General features: G+C 38.5%; 4 protein-coding genes across 4 annotated transcripts; all 4 read left to right on the forward strand.

Annotated features, from left to right (window-relative positions):
- The first annotated feature begins 201 nt into the window (after window positions 1-201).
- On the forward strand, window positions 202-2,131 carry LOC121952780 (olfactory receptor 52D1-like). The gene has a single exon (XM_042499606.2). It carries the CDS (start codon window positions 501-503, stop codon window positions 1,458-1,460), a length of 960 nt encoding a protein of 319 aa, XP_042355540.2. The 5' UTR covers window positions 202-500; the 3' UTR covers window positions 1,461-2,131.
- Window positions 2,132-5,868: 3,737 nt separating this feature from the next.
- Window positions 5,869-6,851, forward strand: LOC121939372 (olfactory receptor 52Z1P-like). Its single transcript, XM_042482402.2, has one exon. It carries the CDS (start codon window positions 5,886-5,888, stop codon window positions 6,849-6,851), a length of 966 nt encoding a protein of 321 aa, XP_042338336.2. The 5' UTR covers window positions 5,869-5,885.
- A 4,426-nt stretch (window positions 6,852-11,277) lies between these two features.
- On the forward strand, window positions 11,278-12,286 carry LOC121952783 (olfactory receptor 52Z1P-like). The gene has a single exon (XM_088088889.1). The coding sequence runs from the start codon at window positions 11,321-11,323 to the stop codon at window positions 12,284-12,286; it is 966 nt and encodes a 321-aa protein (XP_087945015.1). The 5' UTR covers window positions 11,278-11,320.
- A 4,048-nt stretch (window positions 12,287-16,334) lies between these two features.
- Window positions 16,335-17,765, forward strand: LOC148187336 (olfactory receptor 52Z1P-like). The gene has a single exon (XM_088088654.1). It carries the CDS (start codon window positions 16,775-16,777, stop codon window positions 17,738-17,740), a length of 966 nt encoding a protein of 321 aa, XP_087944780.1. The 5' UTR covers window positions 16,335-16,774; the 3' UTR covers window positions 17,741-17,765.
- Window positions 17,766-18,331: the final 566 nt, after the last annotated feature.

The raw sequence follows: 18,331 nt of genomic DNA on the forward strand, positions 1-18,331 counted from the left end.
GTATGTATACCCTTTACAAAGGTATCTACATCAATCAACAATCACATTTGCAATTGTAAAGTGGTTCAAGGAAGGTACAAAAACTTTGGTAACCGTGGTAACAAGGGACAAATTGATGAAAAACACGCTAGTGGTCCATCTTGAGCTGTGTTAAAAGGCCTGAGGTGGCACACTGCTGTGTCACTGTGCGGTGGCTGCACGGAGAGGACAATCAGGCAGGTAACTGTAGACTAAAGGGTTTCTGAATGTGTGCGTTTGTCTCTCTGTATTTATTAAATAGGTTTATAGTTGAGAAATCTTTGCCTGCAGCCTAGACTCAAATGCCTCATAAAACCTAAAAAGTTGGATTTATATTCTAGCTGAAGTTGCACATTCACTGATACTAAGATGTTGTTTTTTTGTTTGTTTTTTTTACCGTATTACAAATAAATGTATGTCATACTGAATTTGGTGTGTGTGTTAAAACGCAAATGTCTTTCTTTTCAGGACTGAACTGAAACATGAACACGACAGCGCTAACATTCACGATGACTGCATACGCCGTCCTGGAAAACAGCAAACACGGGCTATTTGCTGTTTTCCTCCTGCTCTATTGTGTTACAGTCATTCTGAATTCACTGCTCATTACTGTCATACACCAAAACAAAGACTTGCATCAACCCATGAATGTCTTCACCTGCATGTTATCCATCAATGAAATATACGGCAGTTCTGCGTTGTTTCCTTCAGTGATGGCTGTGCTTTTATCTGACACACATGAGATACCTGTGAATTGGTGTAAAGCTCAAGTCTATTTCCTGCACACATACGCAAGTGCTGAGTTTTGTATTTTAGCCATTATGGGATATGACAGATACGCTGCCATCTGTCACCCGCTGCAATACCACAGCATCATGTCTAATGCAAAGACTTGCAAGCTTGTTGCATTAGCAGGTCTGTACCCGCTCATTGTGTTTGGATGTTTTTACACACTAACCTTACAGCTGAGTTTCTGTGGCAAAGCGGTGCCAAAATTATACTGTGTGAACATGGAACTAGTGAAAAATGCATGTTCAAGCACATCATACATAAGTATCACGGGACTTGTGCTTATTATGTTTTTGGTCATGCCTCAGTTTATGATGGTGATTTTCTCTTATGCACAGATTTTGAGAGAGTGCAGGAAATTATCAAGAGCATCCCAAAGAAACGCTTTTAAAACATGTGTCCCACATTTATTATCTTTGCTGAACTACACTATCGCTTCCTTTTTTGAAATTATACAAACCAGATTTAATATGAGTCATGTTCCTATCAAGGCACGGATCTTCCTGTCTTTATACTTTGTCATCATTCCTCCTATTACCAACCCAGTGATGTATGGACTGGGTACGCAAATAGTAAGAGTTCACATACTGAAACTGTTTGTTAGATACAAGATCCTGCCAACAAATTTAGTAAAGATAGTGACTGCATCTTAAAAACAGACCAATTTTTTTTTATTCTGCCGACATTTAGAATTATTAGTGTTTCAGAGGGTATACTTTTATTCAGGATTGTATTTGCTTTGCCTTCCTTTTTCCCATCATTTGGGTCTTTATATTTATTTTAATGGCTGTAATTATAAACTGAATAAAACAATAAATCTTGCCATCCAAAGTCATGGTTTTTAATTTGGAAATGGAAAACAAAGAGGCTTATTTTTAAGCACTATACGATATACTATTGTTTAATTTGATTACATTCATTGATTTTGAGTTCACACATAATTATGGTGGAAAATACTTTTCAGTGTCAGAAAAATTATGGAAATGTGTACAGTATACTGTGTAATATTTTACTGTACAGGACAGCACTTTATGGTGATTATCAGTAAGGCATGATTGTGCATTTATGTCATTATCGTGTCTCCCTGCACTTCTAGAAAGTTTAAAATAACATTGTTTTAAGCGTTTTAGACAATAATACCAGCCAGAAAGCTGAAAATTCATGAGAACATAAAGACCGGACACAGAAGGTTGGAATCACTAATTCTTTACTTGTCCTCTTAATTTCATGTGTCATTTAACAGAACATTTGATTGTAATTTGTTGTTCTGCAAATTGTAAGTGTGCCCTATACCTGAAATAAAAGTATAGATACTGTATATTTTTATGGGGTTCATTTTATCATCATTAACTCAAAAACATGAATAAATACTTAAATATGTGTTTCAAGAGGAAATACAAGATCAGAGCAGTATTTTGTTAAAGCAGCCAGTTCAAGATTCACTTTTAAAAAAGGTCATGCAACACTGCATGTAACAGCACAGATGAATGATATCTAGATCTGCCAAAAGTCTGTTTTAATCTTTTGAGTCACTTTCATGCATGTCGGGTGTCACTGGCTGCAGAGCTTCAAAACTAGAAGAATTTTTTAGCACAAAGCATGCTTTTCATTTATAAAAATTAAAAATTTAAATAATGGATTTGTATTTCTATCATATGACTCTTGCATAGTTGCATTAGAAAAACTAATTTGCAAAGCCTGAAACCACCTGCTGTGAAGAGTTACAGTCTATGAAGTTTAACACAGGCTCATGCACTATTAATTTCAGGTCCAGCTAAGTGTCCAATGTTTGTCTCTCATTTAATAGTCTGCAGTAACTTTTGCAGCAGCTGGAGCTCACACTAACAAACACAAGAGCAGGCTTGTGGTATATTTCCTAACTATCAAACATCATTCACATTGAAGGAGCTAGCCTATTACTAGCCACTGAGGTGTCTTACCCCGGCGTGACCTGGTCGACACGCTTCGCTTTTGAGATACTGTGACTGTGTTGCTTCTTCAAGAATCCACAGGCAGTTCTTGTTGCAGCATGACAATACTTTTATTGCTTTCCGTTGCACTGATCATGAACAATAACCATCTCTAACTCTATGGAAGACCAAACACACAGCTTCACCGCAAAATCTCAGTCAGCGCCACAGCGGTCAAAAACCGTTTGCCCTTCCGGGATCAACACCTGACGTCAACAGGATTCCTCCTACCTTTGTAGGTGCGCATAGGCTGGTACTACTACAGCGACACCCCGTGTTCACAACAGTGAATAGCACACAGAAACCATATGACACTTAACGCATATTTGGCTCCTACACATATTATAAAATAATGAACAATAAACTGTGCAAATCCAAAACCTACGGCAACAGCCTAGAATAAATATTCAAAATACAAAAAAATACAATACAATGAATAAAAGTTACCATTGTGATATTTTCTGTTGTAATGGTTACTTTTTTTAATTAAAAATTTAAATCTGAGCATGTGGTATGGGTAAAGTGACAGTGAAGATGATGATGAAATGAAACACTGTAATGAGGGTTTCAGCTTGTTTAGGATATTTTCTGTGCTGTACTAAAGAAAAACTGAAGGGTTATTCTTCTGTGGAGGAGACAGATGTAATCTCTGTGCTCAGGGTATTCCTCTCTGCACTGAGTGTCCTGCTGCACACTACAGTGCGTCAGTGGCATCATGCCAGCGCCCAAACTTAAAATAACACTACTGTGTGTGGGTGGGTTCAACTTTGAACACAGCCTGTTTTTCTCTAAATCAGATGACCCTGCTGTCGCTGTGGATGGATCTGCGCTGCCTGCTTTTAGAACAAACTATGGAAAAAGCTGCAGATGCACTTTTGCAGATTTTTCTGCAAAATTTATCCTAACCACAAGAACACAGCAGATCTTTAGCATCTCAGAAACACAAATGAAACTGATTAAGACAAAATCTAACTGCCATACCAACTTGTGAAATTATATAACACAACAGGAAGAGGAACAGAAACAGAAAATAATTTGGCTAAGTACCTGTCAGTACTTATGTATATAGGCCTTTATGTAGTGACAATGTACAACTTAATGCCAAATCCAAACAAAGCAAAGGCTGCTTGGTTTCAGTTTTTGGTTTCAGTTCAGCTCATTGCAATGATGGCACCTGCAGCCACAAGCTGATTTAAATGTAAGCAATCCTCCTGCAAAACCTTTAGTGCAGGAGGGTTATTTAATGTTAAATCTTTAACTAAATAGTGCATACTTTATGGTTAATGTTCTCCTCGCTGAGTTATGGAGCCAGAGGTGCGAAATGCTAAATCATTTCCGGGTTTTAGGAGTCATTAGTCCTTTTTGATTATTCAGTAAGCTGACAATACAGCTGGGTAATGAAGTTATGAAAAAACTTTAGTTACAATAAAGTAGCAACTGTCATATAATGAAGTTAAATGAACTAATGGTATCATACAGTTTCATAAAATAATGTTAAAATGAAGTTAGATACAGTTCTATTTTAGTATCGTTATATATAAATAAATAAAAGCGGAACTCACCGTGCTTTTACTTTGAAGCATCGGGTCGTTCTTGGGCCGGAAGTTTTGATGTTTACGCTGCACAAGATTTTGCCATCTGTATCATGGATCTATTATAAATCGGTCTGTATCCAGACTTCCCTATATTAACACATCCATGCTGTATCCAGAACGCTTCCCTATAATACATCCACGGCGTTTTGGTCAACAGTTGGATGTTAGCATTAGCAGACAGCTGAAGGTGAGGATTTATCCTCTGTGCGCTGGCAACAAACTAACAGCTCTCTATATATCGCAAAGATGTGTAAGTCAATGTGACCAGGTAGTCGCTGACACAAAAACAAAAGCCGCCATTAACAACAAAATCCCCGAATCCAGGTTTTATCATTCCTGCTTGTTCCCGCCATGCTAGCTGGCTCGTGCGTTGGCCTCTGCTGGTCTGCAACTCGCTGCAGGGGGTTGCCATGTTTGCAGGCAACATGTAACTTTTCAATAGGCTGTCTGATTTATTTATATATTTATTTTTAAATCTTAAATTAAACAAGTCAAGTCGTTTTAACTTAATTCCAAGTCAATTGTGTCATGAGTACCAAGTCAAAGTATTTTTGGTCATATAAAACCCCTTATTTTGAAAATAAATAAATAAATACCTGTGACTCTTGAAGGCTGCGAGGTTGGTCCCTGACATAATGTCATTGTAGTTGTTTCTTAAGTAGCAATGATGTGTGGAAGATGAAGAAACCTCCGCGGACACCGACTTGGTTGCATAATAATCAATGTATTACAACAAAGTTCAGCATCCACCAGGCACCATGGTCTGCCTGGGAGAGGATTCAGGACCAATGCGAATCTCTCTCTCACAGCTCATACAAGTCTCTTATATAGGTACAGGCATCAATACATTTGTCAGTAAAGCAACTTCTCACCTGCTGTGATCAATCACAAGACCCCACAAATATCTCCTTATTTGAAAGGAGCCTCATTCCATGTTACTTTAAGCCTGGTGCCAGTATTCTGTACACTTGGCTTCCAGGCCGAACCATCCCTAAACCTTTGACCTCGAGACCTCCTTACCCAACCAAAATAGGAACCTTAAGAAACGGAGCATAATACACCACATCATATTTTAGTTTAGTTCATCTCATGTTGTAGCATTTTGGTTTGGTGTGCTATAGCTTAGCTCAGTCATGTCCAAGGCCTGTGGACAGATATTACTCAGCCCTTGACTTGTTTTTCTAAATATAGGCTTCAATATAATTAACAAAAATCAAACAAGATGAGATGACAATCACAAAGTTTGCAGACATGCACTAGATATGAACAACATAGACATGTACAGATAAACAAGCTCATTAGCGATCAGTTTTCCCCCGTGGAAGAAATTAGAAAGCTCCTCGTAATGAGAGCGATGATGATCAATAACGCTGGCCGATAATAACAGGACAGTATAAAAGCTGATCAGTGTAGTCAAAAAACACACAGGTGACACACACCTCACCTCAGATTGTGCAGTAATGTGCTGTATGTTCTGCATGACTCAGATGCTTTGTGAAAGATTTGTGTTGCCATGAAAAATTTCTCTGAGGTGACATTTATTCATCTGTCCGACTACCATGGAATGGAGGACCTGAAGTTGGTGTACTTCTGCATTTTCCTGATCACATACGTAACCATAGTTGCTGAAAATGTAGTGTTGATCGGAGTGGTCTATTGTGAAAAAACTCTGCATGAGCCAATGTTTTTTCTGCTGTGTAACCTGGCTGTGAATGGTCTGTATGGGAGCACTGCCTTACTGCCTGCATTACTGAGCAACTTGCTGTCACACTCGTATGAGATATCTCTTCCTTTCTGTCAGACACAGATCTATGCCGTGCACACATATGCCATGACTGAATTCACAATTCTAGCAGCTATGAGTTATGACAGGTATGTGGCCATTTGTTATCCGCTGCTTTATCGCACCATCATGTCACAGAAGCTTGTTAAAGTCATTGTTTTTACATGGTTGTACCCCATGCTGGCATTTTTCATCGTTTTGATTTTCACTCTTCGGCTGCAGTTTTGTGAGAGAACCATGGAAAAGGTGTACTGTATGAATTACGCACTGGTGAAACTTGCCTGTTCAGACACATCTGTTGCTAACATTGTTGGCCTAGTATCTGTGGCGCTGTACTTACTTCCACAGATTTTCATCATCTTTTATACATATGTACACATCCTGAGGATATGTGTGCTGTCATTTAGCAAATCCAAGCTCAAGGCCCTCCGGACCTGCACCCCCCACCTGCTCGCAATAACTAACTACTCCATCGGGTGCTTTCTAGAAATAGCACAAAGTCGATTCAACATTAAGCACCTTCCTTACCAAATCAGGCTGTTTTTATCACTGTATTTTTTGATATTTCCACCCATTTTTAATCCGGTAATCTACGGTTTGAGTATTCAAGTCATAAAAGATCGACTGGTTAGGCTTTTCACCAAAAAAAGCAGGCAAGTGACGAATAATGTAGCCAGGAGGGCTGTTGGTGCATGATGGTGCATTCAAAGTGTTGTGCACGATGCTGTGAGGACACATGACTGTCTCTGGAAACACATGACATGCAGAAACATCAGAAACAAAACCAGACCAGCCTGCACGGAGGAAAATATTTGGAGAGCTGGGTGCTTGTCATGGCTGAAGCAGGCTGAAGCTCAGGCTTTGTACACATAATGTTCTGAGTTTCAGTCTGTTTGTCTGTGCCCACGTGGACACTGGATAGCTGAAGGAAATATACTGCTAGAACTTAAAAACACACCTTTATTTTTCACACTTTGTCCTGTCTGCTCTGCAAACTCTAATATGAAAACTGAAAATAAATGCAAAAATGACTGATGCTTTTATTTCGTTAATGGATTTTTCTTAGGGTTTACATGATAAATCATACATTTGTATTGCAGTGTTTTGGTTACGTTTATGTTATTCTTGACTCTGTAAGATGTGCATGTGCTCTTTTTGTGAGTTAATGCTCTGAGTGCCATAATGTGCTGAAAATGAATAAGTTAAAAGAGTGTTTTTGTGATAACTGAAAGCTTGTATATGATATTTAACAGTGCGTGCAGAATCTAGTGTCATATTTTGTACAATTTTCGATTATAAAGTATACATTTCAGCCAGTGCTTGACATTTTATCATCCATTGTCAACAAAGTCATGTTTAAAAAACAATTCCCCAAACAAACATTCCTGGAAACTATAATGACTGTCATCCAGGGAGTCACAGCTACCTCCCTGACATCTAAACACACACATTTAAAAAAAAAAAGAAAGAAAAAAAATGTTGATTTTGTACTGGATTTGCTGTTTAAGCCTTAAAGACAGGGGCGCTGTTGTGGGTGGAAAGTGTTTCTGATAAACCTGGGCCCAAAAGGGAAAGCACAGCCTCAAAAAGTCTGGCACGAAATGTTTGGTTTTGTTTGCATTTTTTTTTTTCATTTTTAAGTAATTAATGTCTTAATTAAATCAAAATTGACTGAATAACAAATCAGGACAAAGATTTAACCTTTTATTTAAAAAAAACAAATTGTGGAATCTCTCAAGCACAAAATGGTTTAATCCACCCCTGACAAAATCTGACGGCGGTGCGAGGATGGCGTAAATGGAGAAGGACGCTGAGGTTTTTGAATGTTGAAGCGGGAGATCAGATGAGAAACTAAATAAAATGAAAACTGACTCATTGAGCCATAGCAAGAGTGAGCGGAGACTTATATTGTGGGAGTGAAATTTGGGGGATTTGATTGAGGTGGCAGGATGTGGATAGTGTGATAGTAGTGGAATATGTGTCAAAAACAAATGGAAAAGGTGTTGAAAGTTGAGATTTTGGGGGGTGGCATGTTTCTCAGTGCATTAGAAAGCCCTAGTTAACGGGGGTGGAGGCTGGATGATTTAAACCAGTAAAAGCAGAAAGATTTATCCCTGTTGCTCGTCTTTTCTTACACTGTTGCCTGGGCAGATCCTCCTCCGCGTTATTCTTTGCGGATCATATCATTTATCATACCCTACAGAGTAAAAATGCCTGAGGCTTCATCACAATGAGGGCATGTGTATCATATATTAGGACAATCCTCTGAGTCAGCCTTTGTTGCTCTCTCTGATAGGAGTAGTGTCTAAAAATACTCACATACATTTGATTGAGAAAAAAATAAAACATGACAATGGGTCTACTTATGTGTGCCCATGCCATACTTTATTCAATAAAAAAGTAATGTAGCTACAATGTGGCACACTTGTGCAATGTCAGTCAATTTCCAATGGCATGGTAATGTGTTTTAGTTATACAAAGCATGCTTGTACATTAAACACTTAATAAATACAGTTATTCCTCTTAACACTTCAAAAAATCAACTTCTGCAATTTCCAGGGGCAAATTGTAAAATAAGTCTTAAAAACACAATGCGGTTGGAGGAAGGAGTAGACACCAGTATTCGCCGGACCGAACGCACTTCAAAATACAAAACTGTTTTATAAACAATTAGGTAGACGGCATGCATACAAAAATAGACAACTATTCTGATCACACCTTTGTAATTTACAATACTAGTTCATTATTGCCAAGCGTTAAATTCTTGTGCTCCTGTGTTGAGGAATAGCTTGCTTCCTATATCTTTTCTCGTTTCTCTTGGAAAAGTACAATGTACATTCACAATCACTGAGGCACAGCACTTGATTTACAATTTTGTATAAGTACCCCAAAACATTGTGTAGTCACTGTTGTTGTAGTAATATTAAATATATATTTATATATAAGCTTAACACCCTGTACAAACATGTCCTTTAATCATGCATAACAAAATGTTGTGTACATCCAAAATAGCTTTTAATTCGTCCGTCAGAAAAACTGAAGGGTTATTCTTCTGTGGAGGAGACAGATGTAATCTCTGTGCTCAGGGTATTCCTCTCTGCACTGAGTGTCCTGCTGCACACTACAGTGCGTCAGTGGCATCATGCCAGCGCCCAAACTTAAAATAACACTACTGTGTGTGGGTGGGTTCAACTTTGAACACAGCCTGTTTTTCTCTAAATCAGATGACCCTGCTGTCGCTGTGGATGGATCTGCGCTGCCTGCTTTTAGAACAAACTATGGAAAAAGCTGCAGATGCACTTTTGCAGATTTTTCTGCAAAATTTATCCTAACCACAAGAACACAGCAGATCTTTAGCATCTCAGAAACACAAATGAAACTGATTAAGACAAAATCTAACCGCCATACCAACTTGTGAAACTATATAACACAACAGGAAGAGGAACAGAAACAGAAAATAATTTGGCTAAGTACCTGTCAGTACTTATGTATATAGGCCTTTATGTAGTGACAATGTACAACTTAATGCCAAATCCAAACAAAGCAAAGGCTGCTTGGTTTCAGTTTTTGGTTTCAGTTCGGCTCATTGCAATGATGGCACCTGCAGCCACAAGCTGATTTAAATGTAAGCAATCCTCCTGCAAAACCTTTTGTGCAGGAGGGTTATTTAATGTTAAATCTTTAACTAAATAGTGCATACTTTATGGTTAATGTTCTCCTCGCTGAGTTATGGAACCAGAGGTGCGAAATGCTAAATCATTTCCGGGTTTTTGGAGTCATTAGTCCTTTTTGATTATTCAGTAAGCTGACAATACAGCTGGGTGATATGGCTTTCAAATTATCGGGATACATACGATATATACCTCGATATTTTGAAATCCCCTCTAAACTAATGTTCTAAAATACAAAGTTATGAAAAAACTTTAGTTACAATAAAGTAGCAACTGTCATATAATGAAGTTAAATGAACTAATGGTATCATACAGTTTCATAAAATAATGTTAAAATGAAGTTAGATACAGTTCTATTTTAGTATTGTTAGAAATAAATAAATAAAAGCTGAACTCACCGTGCTTTTACTTTGAAGCATCGGGTCGTTCTTGGGCCGGAAGTTTTGATGTTTACGCTGCACAAGATTTTGCCATCTGTATCATGGATCTATTATAAATCGGTCTGTATCCAGACTTCCCTATATTAACACATCCATGCTGTATCCAGCACGCTTCCCTATAATACATCCACGGCGTTTTGGTCAACAGTTGGATGTTAGCATTAGCAGACAGCTGAACGTGAGGATTTATCCTCTGTGCGCTGGCAACAAACTAACAGCTCTCCTTATATTGCAAAGATGTGTAAGTCAATGTGACCAGGTAGTCGCTGACACAAAAACAAAAGCCGCCATTAACAACAAAATCCCCGAATCCAGGTTTTATCATTCCTGCTTGTTCCCGCCATGCTAGCTGGCTCGTGCGTTGGCCTCTGCTGGTCTGCAACTCGCTGCAGGGGGTTGCCATGTTTGCAGGCAACTTTTCAACAGGCTGTCTGATTTATTTATACATTTATTTTTAAATCTTAAATTAAACAAGTCAAGTCGTTTTGACTTAATTCCAAGTCAATTATGTCATGAGTACCAAGTCAAAGTATTTTTGGTCATATAAAACCCCTTATTTTGAAAATAAATAAATAAATACCTGTCAGGTTGGTCCCTGATATAATGTCATATTTTAGTTTAGTTCATCTCATGTTGTAGCATTTTGGTTTGGTGTGCTATAGCTTAGCTCAGTCATGTCCAAGGCCTGTGGACAGATATTACTCAGCTCTTGACTTGTTTTTCTAAATATAGGCTTCAATATAATTAACACAAATCAAACAAAATGAGATGACAATCACACAGTTTGCAGACATGCACTAGATATGAACAACATAGACATGTACAGATAAACAAGCTCATTAGCGGTCAGTTTTTCCCCGTGGAAGAAATTAGAAAGCTCCTCCTAATGAGAGTGATGATGATCAATAACACTGGCCGATAATAACAGGACAGTATAAAAGCTCATCAGTGCAGTCCAAAAACACACAGGTGACACACACCTCACCTCAGATTGTGCAGTAATGTGCTGTATGTTCTGCATGACTCAGATGCTTTGTGAAAGATTTGTGTTGCCATGAAAAATTTCTCTGAGGTGACATTTATTCATCTGTCCGACTACCATGGAATGGAGGACCTGAAGTTGGTGTACTTCTGCATTTTCCTGATCACATACGTAACCATAGTTGCTGAAAATGTAGTGTTGATCGGAGTGGTCTATTGTGAAAAAACTCTGCATGAGCCAATGTTTTTTCTGCTGTGTAACCTGGCTGTGAATGGTCTGTATGGGAGCACTGCCTTACTGCCTGCATTACTGAGCAACTTGCTGTCACACTCGTATGAGATATCTCTTCCTTTCTGTCAGACACAGATCTATGCCGTGCACACATATGCCATTACTGAATTCACAATTCTAGCAGCTATGAGTTATGACAGGTATGTGGCCATTTGTTATCCGCTGCTTTATCGCACCATCATGTCACAGAAGCTTGTTAAAGTCATTGTTTTTACATGGTTGTACCCCATGCTGGCATTTTTCATCGTTTTGATTTTCACTCTTCGGCTGCAGTTTTGTGAGAGAACCATGGAAAAGGTGTACTGTATGAATTACGCACTGGTGAAACTTGCCTGTTCAGACACATCTGTTGCTAACATTGTTGGCCTATTATCTGTGGCTCTGTACTCACTTCCACAGATTTTCATCATCTTTTATACATATGTACACATCCTGAGGATATGTGTGCTGTCATTTAGCAAATCCAAGCTCAAGGCCCTCCGGACCTGCACCCCCCACCTGCTCGCAATAACTAACTACTCCATCGGGTGCTTTATAGAAATAGCACAAAGTCGATTTAACATTAATCACCTACCTTACCAAATCAGGCTGTTTTTATCACTGTATTTTTTGATATTTCCGCCCATTTTTAATCCGGTAATCTACGGTTTGAGTATTCAAGTCATAAAAGATCGACTGGTTAGGCTTTTCACCAGAAAAAGCAGGCAAGTGACGAATAATGTAGCCAGGAGGGCTGTTGGTGCATGATAGTGCATTCAAAGTGTTGTGCACGATGCTGTGAGGACACATGACTGTCTCTGGAAACACATGACATGCAGAAACATCAGAAACAAAACCAGACCAGCCTGCACGGAGGAAAATATTTGGAGAGCTGGATGCTTGTCATGCCATGTGGGATTCTTGGAGCATTAGCCGGCTGAAGCTCAGGCTTTGTGCACATAATGTTCTGAGTTTCAATCTGTTTGTCTGTGCCCACATGGACACTGGATAGCTGAAGGAAATATACTGCTAGAACTTAAAAACACACCTTTATTTTTCACACTTTGTCCTGTCTGCTCTGCAAACTCTAATATGAAAACTGAAAATAAATGCAAAAATGACTGATGCTTTTATTTCGTTAATGGATTTTTCTTAGGGTTTACATGATAAATCATACATTTGTATTGCAGTGTTTTGGTTACGTTTATGTTATTCTTGACTCTGTAAGATGTGCATGTGCTCTTTTTGTGAGTTAATGCTCTGAGTGCCATAATGTGCTGAAAATGAATAAGTTAAAAGAGTGTTTTTGTGATAACTGAAAGCTTGTATATGATATTTAACAGTGCGTGCAGAATCTAGTGTCATATTTTGTACAATTTTCAATATTAAAGTATACATTTCAGCCAGTGCTTGACATTTCATCATCCATTGTCAACAAAGTCATATTTAAAAAACAATTCCCCAAACAAACATTCCTGGAAACTATAATGACTGTCGTCTAGGGAGTCACAGCTACCTCCCTGACATCTAAACACACACATTTAAAAAAAAAAAAAGAAAGAAAAAAAAACAGTGATTTTATACTGGATTTGCTGTTTAAGCCTTAAAGACAGGGGTGCTGTTGTGGGTGGAAAGTGTTTCTGATAAACCTGGGCCCAAAAGAGAAAGCACAGCCTCATAAAGTCTGGCATGAAATGTTTGGTTTTGTTTGCATTTTTTTTTTCATTTTTAAGTAATTCATTCCTTAATCAAATCAAAATTGACTGAATAACCAATCAGGATAAAGATTTAACTTTTTATTTAAAAAAAAAAAAAACAAATTGTGGAATCTCTCAAGCGCAAAATCCACCCCTGCCAAAATCTGACGGCGGTGCAAGGATGGTGTAAATGGAGAAGGACGCTGAGGTTTTTGAATGTGGAAGTGGGAGATCGGATGAGAAACTAAAGAAAATGAAAACTGACTCATTGAGCCATAGCAAGAGTGAGCGGAGACTTATATTGTGGGAGTGAAATTTGGGGGATTTGATTGAGGCGGCAGGATGTGGATAGTGTGATAGTAGTGGAATATGTGTCAAAAACAAATGGAAAAGGTGTTGAAAGTTGAGATTTTGGGGGGTGGCATGTTTCTCGGTGCATTAGAAAGTCCTAGTTAACGGGGGTGGAGGCTGGATGATTTAAACCAGTAAAAGCAGAAAGATTTATCCCTGTTGCTCGTCTTTTCTTACACTGTTGCCTGGGCAGATCCTCCTCTGCGTTATTCTTTGCGGATCATATCATTTATCATACCCTACAGAGTAAAAATGCCTGAGGCTTCATCACAATGAGGGCATGTGTATCATATATTAGGACAATCCTCTGAGTCAGCCTTTGTTGCTCTCTCTGATAGGAGTAGTGTCTAAAAATACTCACATACATTTGATTGAGAAAAAAATAAAACATGACAATGGGTCTACTTATGTGTGCCCATGCCATACTTTATTCAATAAAAAAGTAATGTAGCTACAATGTGGCACACTTGTGCAATGTCAGTCAATTTCCAATGGCATGGTAATGTGTTTTAGTTATACAAAGCATGCTTGTACATTAAACACTTAATAAATACAGTTATTCCTCTTAACACTTAAAAAAATCAACTTCTGCAATTTCCAGGGGCAAATTGTAAAATAAGTCTTAAAAACACAATGCGGTTGGAGGAAGGAGTAGACACCAGTATTCGCCGGACCGAACGCACTTCAAAATACAAAACTGTTTTACAAACAATTAGGTAGACGGCATGCATACAAAAATAGACAACTATTCTGATCACACCTTTGTAATTTACAATACTAGTTCATTATTGCCAAGCGTTAAATTCTTGTGCTCCTGTGTTGAGGAATAGCTTGCTTCCTATATCTTTTCTCGTTTCTCTTGGAAAAGTACAATGTACATTCACAATCACTGAGGCACAGCACTTGATTTACGATTTTGTATAAGTACCCCAAAACATTGTGTAGTCATTGTTGTTGTAGTAATATTAAATATATATTTATATATAAGCTTAACACCCTGTACAAACATGTCCTTTAATCATGCATAACAAAATGTTGTGTACATCCAAAATAGCTTTTAATTCGTCCGTCAGAAAAACTGAAGGGTTATTCTTCTGTGGAGGAGACAGATGTAATCTCTGTGCTCAGGGTATTCCTCTCTGCACTGAGTGTCCTGCTGCACACTACAGTGCATCAGTGGCATCATGCCAGCACCCAAACTTAAAATAACACTACTGTGTGTGGGTGGGTTCAACTTTGAACACAGCCTGTTTTTCTCTAAATCAGATGACCCTGCTGTCGCTGTGGATGGATCTGCGCTGCCTGCTTTTAGAACAAACTATGGAAAAAGCTGCAGATGCACTTTTGCAGATTTTTCTGCAAAATTTATCCTAACCACAAGAACACAGCAGATCTTTAGCATCTCAGAAACACAAATGAAACTGATTAAGACAAAATCTAACCGCCATACCAACTTGTGAAATTATATAACACAACAGGAAGAGGAACAGAAACAGAAAATAATTTGGCTAAGTACCTGTCAGTACTTATGTATATAGGCCTTTATGTAGTGACAGTGTACAACTTAATGCCAAATCCAAACAAAGCAAAGGCTGCTTGGTTTCAGTTTTTGGTTTCAGTTCAGCTCATTGCAATGATGGCACCTGCAGCCACAAGCTGATTTAAATGTAAGCAATCCTCCTGCAAAACCTTTAGTGCAGTAGGGTTATTTAATGTTAAATCTTTAACTAAATAGTGCATACTTTATGGTTAATGTTCTCCTCGCTGAGTTATGGAGCCAGAGGTGCGAAATGCTAAATCATTTCAGGGTTTTTGGAGTCATTAGTCCTTTTTGATTATTCAGTAAGCTGACAATACAGCTGGGTGATATGGCTTTCAAATTATCGGGATGCATATGATATATACCTCAATATTTTGAAATCCCCTCTAAACTAATGTTCTAAAATACAAAGTTATGAAAAAACTTTAGTTACAATAAAGTAGCAACTGTCATATAATGAAGTTAAATGAACTAATGGTATCATACAGTTTCATAAAATAATGTTAAAATGAAGTTAGATACAGTTCTATTTTAGTATTGTTAGAAATAAATAAATAAAAGCTGAACTCACCGTGCTTTTACTTTGAAGCATCGGGTCGTTCTTGGGCCGGAAGTTTTGATGTTTACGCTGCACAAGATTTTGCCATCTGTATCATGGATCTATTATAAATCGGTCTGTATCCAGACTTCCCTATATTAACACATCCATGCTGTATCCAGAACGCTTCCCTATAATACATCCACGGCGTTTTGGTCAACAGTTGGATGTTAGCATTAGCAGACAGCTGAACGTGAGGATTTATCCTCTGTGCGCTGGCAACAAACTAACAGCTCTCCTTATATTGCAAAGATGTGTAAGTCAATGTGACCAGGTAGTCGCTGACACAAAAACAAAAGCCGCCATTAACAACAAAATCCCCGAATCCAGGTTTTATCATTCCTGCTTGTTCCCGCCATGCTAGCTGGCTCGTGCGTTGGCCTCTGCTGGTCTGCAACTCGCTGCAGGGGGTTGCCATGTTTGCAGGCAACTTTTCAACAGGCTGTCTGATTTATTTATACATTTATTTTTTAAACGAAATGTTAAACAAGTCAAGTCGTTTTGACTTAATTTCAAGTCAATTATGTCATGAGTACCAAGTCAAAGTATTTTTGGTCATATAAAACCCCTTATTTTGAAAATAAATAAATAAATACCTGTCAGGTTGGTCCCTGACATAATGTCATATTTTAGTTTAGTTCATCTCATGTTGTAGCATTTTGGTTTGGTGTGCTATAGCTTAGCTCAGTCATGTCCAAGGCCTGTGGACAGATATTACACAGCTCTTGACTTGTTTTTCTAAATATAGGCTTCAATATAATTAACACAAATCAAACAAAATGAGATGACAATCACACAGTTTGCATACATGCACTAGATATGAACAACATAGACAGGTATGAATAAACAAGCTCATTAGCGGTCAGTTTTCCCCCGTGGAAGAAATTAGAAAGCTCCTTATAATGAGAGCGATGATGATCAATAGCACTGGCCGATAATAACAGGACAGTATTCAAGCTGATCAGTGCAGTCCAAAAACACACAGGTGACACACACCTCACCTCAGATTGTGCAGTAATGTGCTGTATGTTCTGCATGACTCAGATGCTTTGTGAAAGATTTGTGTTGCCATGAAAAATTTCTCTGAGGTGACATTTATTCATCTGTCCGACTACCATGGAATGGAGGACCTGAAGTTGGTGTACTTCTGCATTTTCCTGATCACATACGTAACCATAGTTGCTGAAAATGTAGTGTTGATCGGAGTGGTCTATTGTGAAAAAACTCTGCATGAGCCAATGTTTTTTCTGCTGTGTAACCTGGCTGTGAATGGTCTGTATGGGAGCACTGCCTTACTGCCTGCATTACTGAGCAACTTGCTGTCACACTCGTATGAGATATCTCTTCCTTTCTGTCAGACACAGATCTATGCCGTGCACACATATGGCATGACTGAATTCACAATTCTAGCAGCTATGAGTTATGACAGGTATGTGGCCATTTGTTATCCGCTGCTTTATCGCACCATCATGTCACAGAAGCTTGTTAAAGTCATTGTTTTTACATGGTTGTACCCCATGCTGGCATTTCTCATCGTTTTGATTTTCACTCTTCGGCTGCAGTTTTGTGAGAGAACCATGGAAAAGGTGTACTGTATGAATTACGCACTGGTGAAACTTGCCTGTTCAGACACATCTGTTGCTAACATTGTTGGCCTATTATCTGCGGCTCTGTACTCACTTCCACAGATTTTCATCATCTTTTATACATATGTACACATCCTGAGGATATGTGTGCTGTCATTTAGCAAATCCAAGCTCAAGGCCCTCCGGACCTGCACCCCCCACCTGCTCGCAATAACTAACTTCTCCATCGGGTGCTTTATAGAAATAGCACAAAGTCGATTCAACATTAAGCACCTTCCTTACCAAATCAGGCTGTTTTTATCACTGTATTTTTTGATATTTCCGCCCATTTTTAATCCGGTAATCTACGGTTTGAGTATTCAAGTCATAAAAGATCGACTGGTTAGGCTTTTCACCAGAAAAAGCAGGCAAGTGACGAATAATGTAGCCAGGAGGGCTGTTGGTGCATGATGGTGCATTCAAAGTGTTGTGCACGATGCTGTGAGGACACATGACTGCCTCTGGAAACACATGACATGCAGAAACATCAGAAACAAAACCAGACCAGCCTGCACGGAGGAAAATATTTGGAGAGCTGGATGCTTGTCATGCCATGTGGGATTCTTGGAGCATTAGCCGGCTGAAGCTCAGGCTTTGTGCACATAATGTTCTGAGTTTCAGTCTGTTTGTCTGTGCCCACGTGGACACTGGATAGCTGAAGGAAATATACTGCTAGAACTTAAAAACACACCTTTATTTTTCACACTTTGTCCTGTCTGCTCTGCAAACTCTAATACGAAAACTGAAAATAAATGCAAAAATGACTGATGCTTTTATTTCGTTAATGGATTTTTCTTAGGGTTTACATGATAAATCATACATTTGTATTGCAGTGTTTTGGTTACGTTTATGTTATTCTTGACTCTGTAAGATGTGCATGTGCTCTTTTTGTGAGTTAATGCTCTCAGTGCCATAATGTGCTGAAAATGAATAAGTTAAAAGAGTGTTTTTGTGATAACTGAAAGCTTGTATATGATATTTAACAGTGCGTGCAGAATCTAG

Source organism: Plectropomus leopardus, chromosome 15, assembly GCF_026936395.1.
Source record: "Plectropomus leopardus strain MGB_pleo_1.0 chromosome 15, ASM2693639v1, whole genome shotgun sequence".
In the NCBI taxonomy this organism is placed as follows: domain Eukaryota; kingdom Metazoa; phylum Chordata; class Actinopteri; order Perciformes; family Serranidae; genus Plectropomus; species Plectropomus leopardus.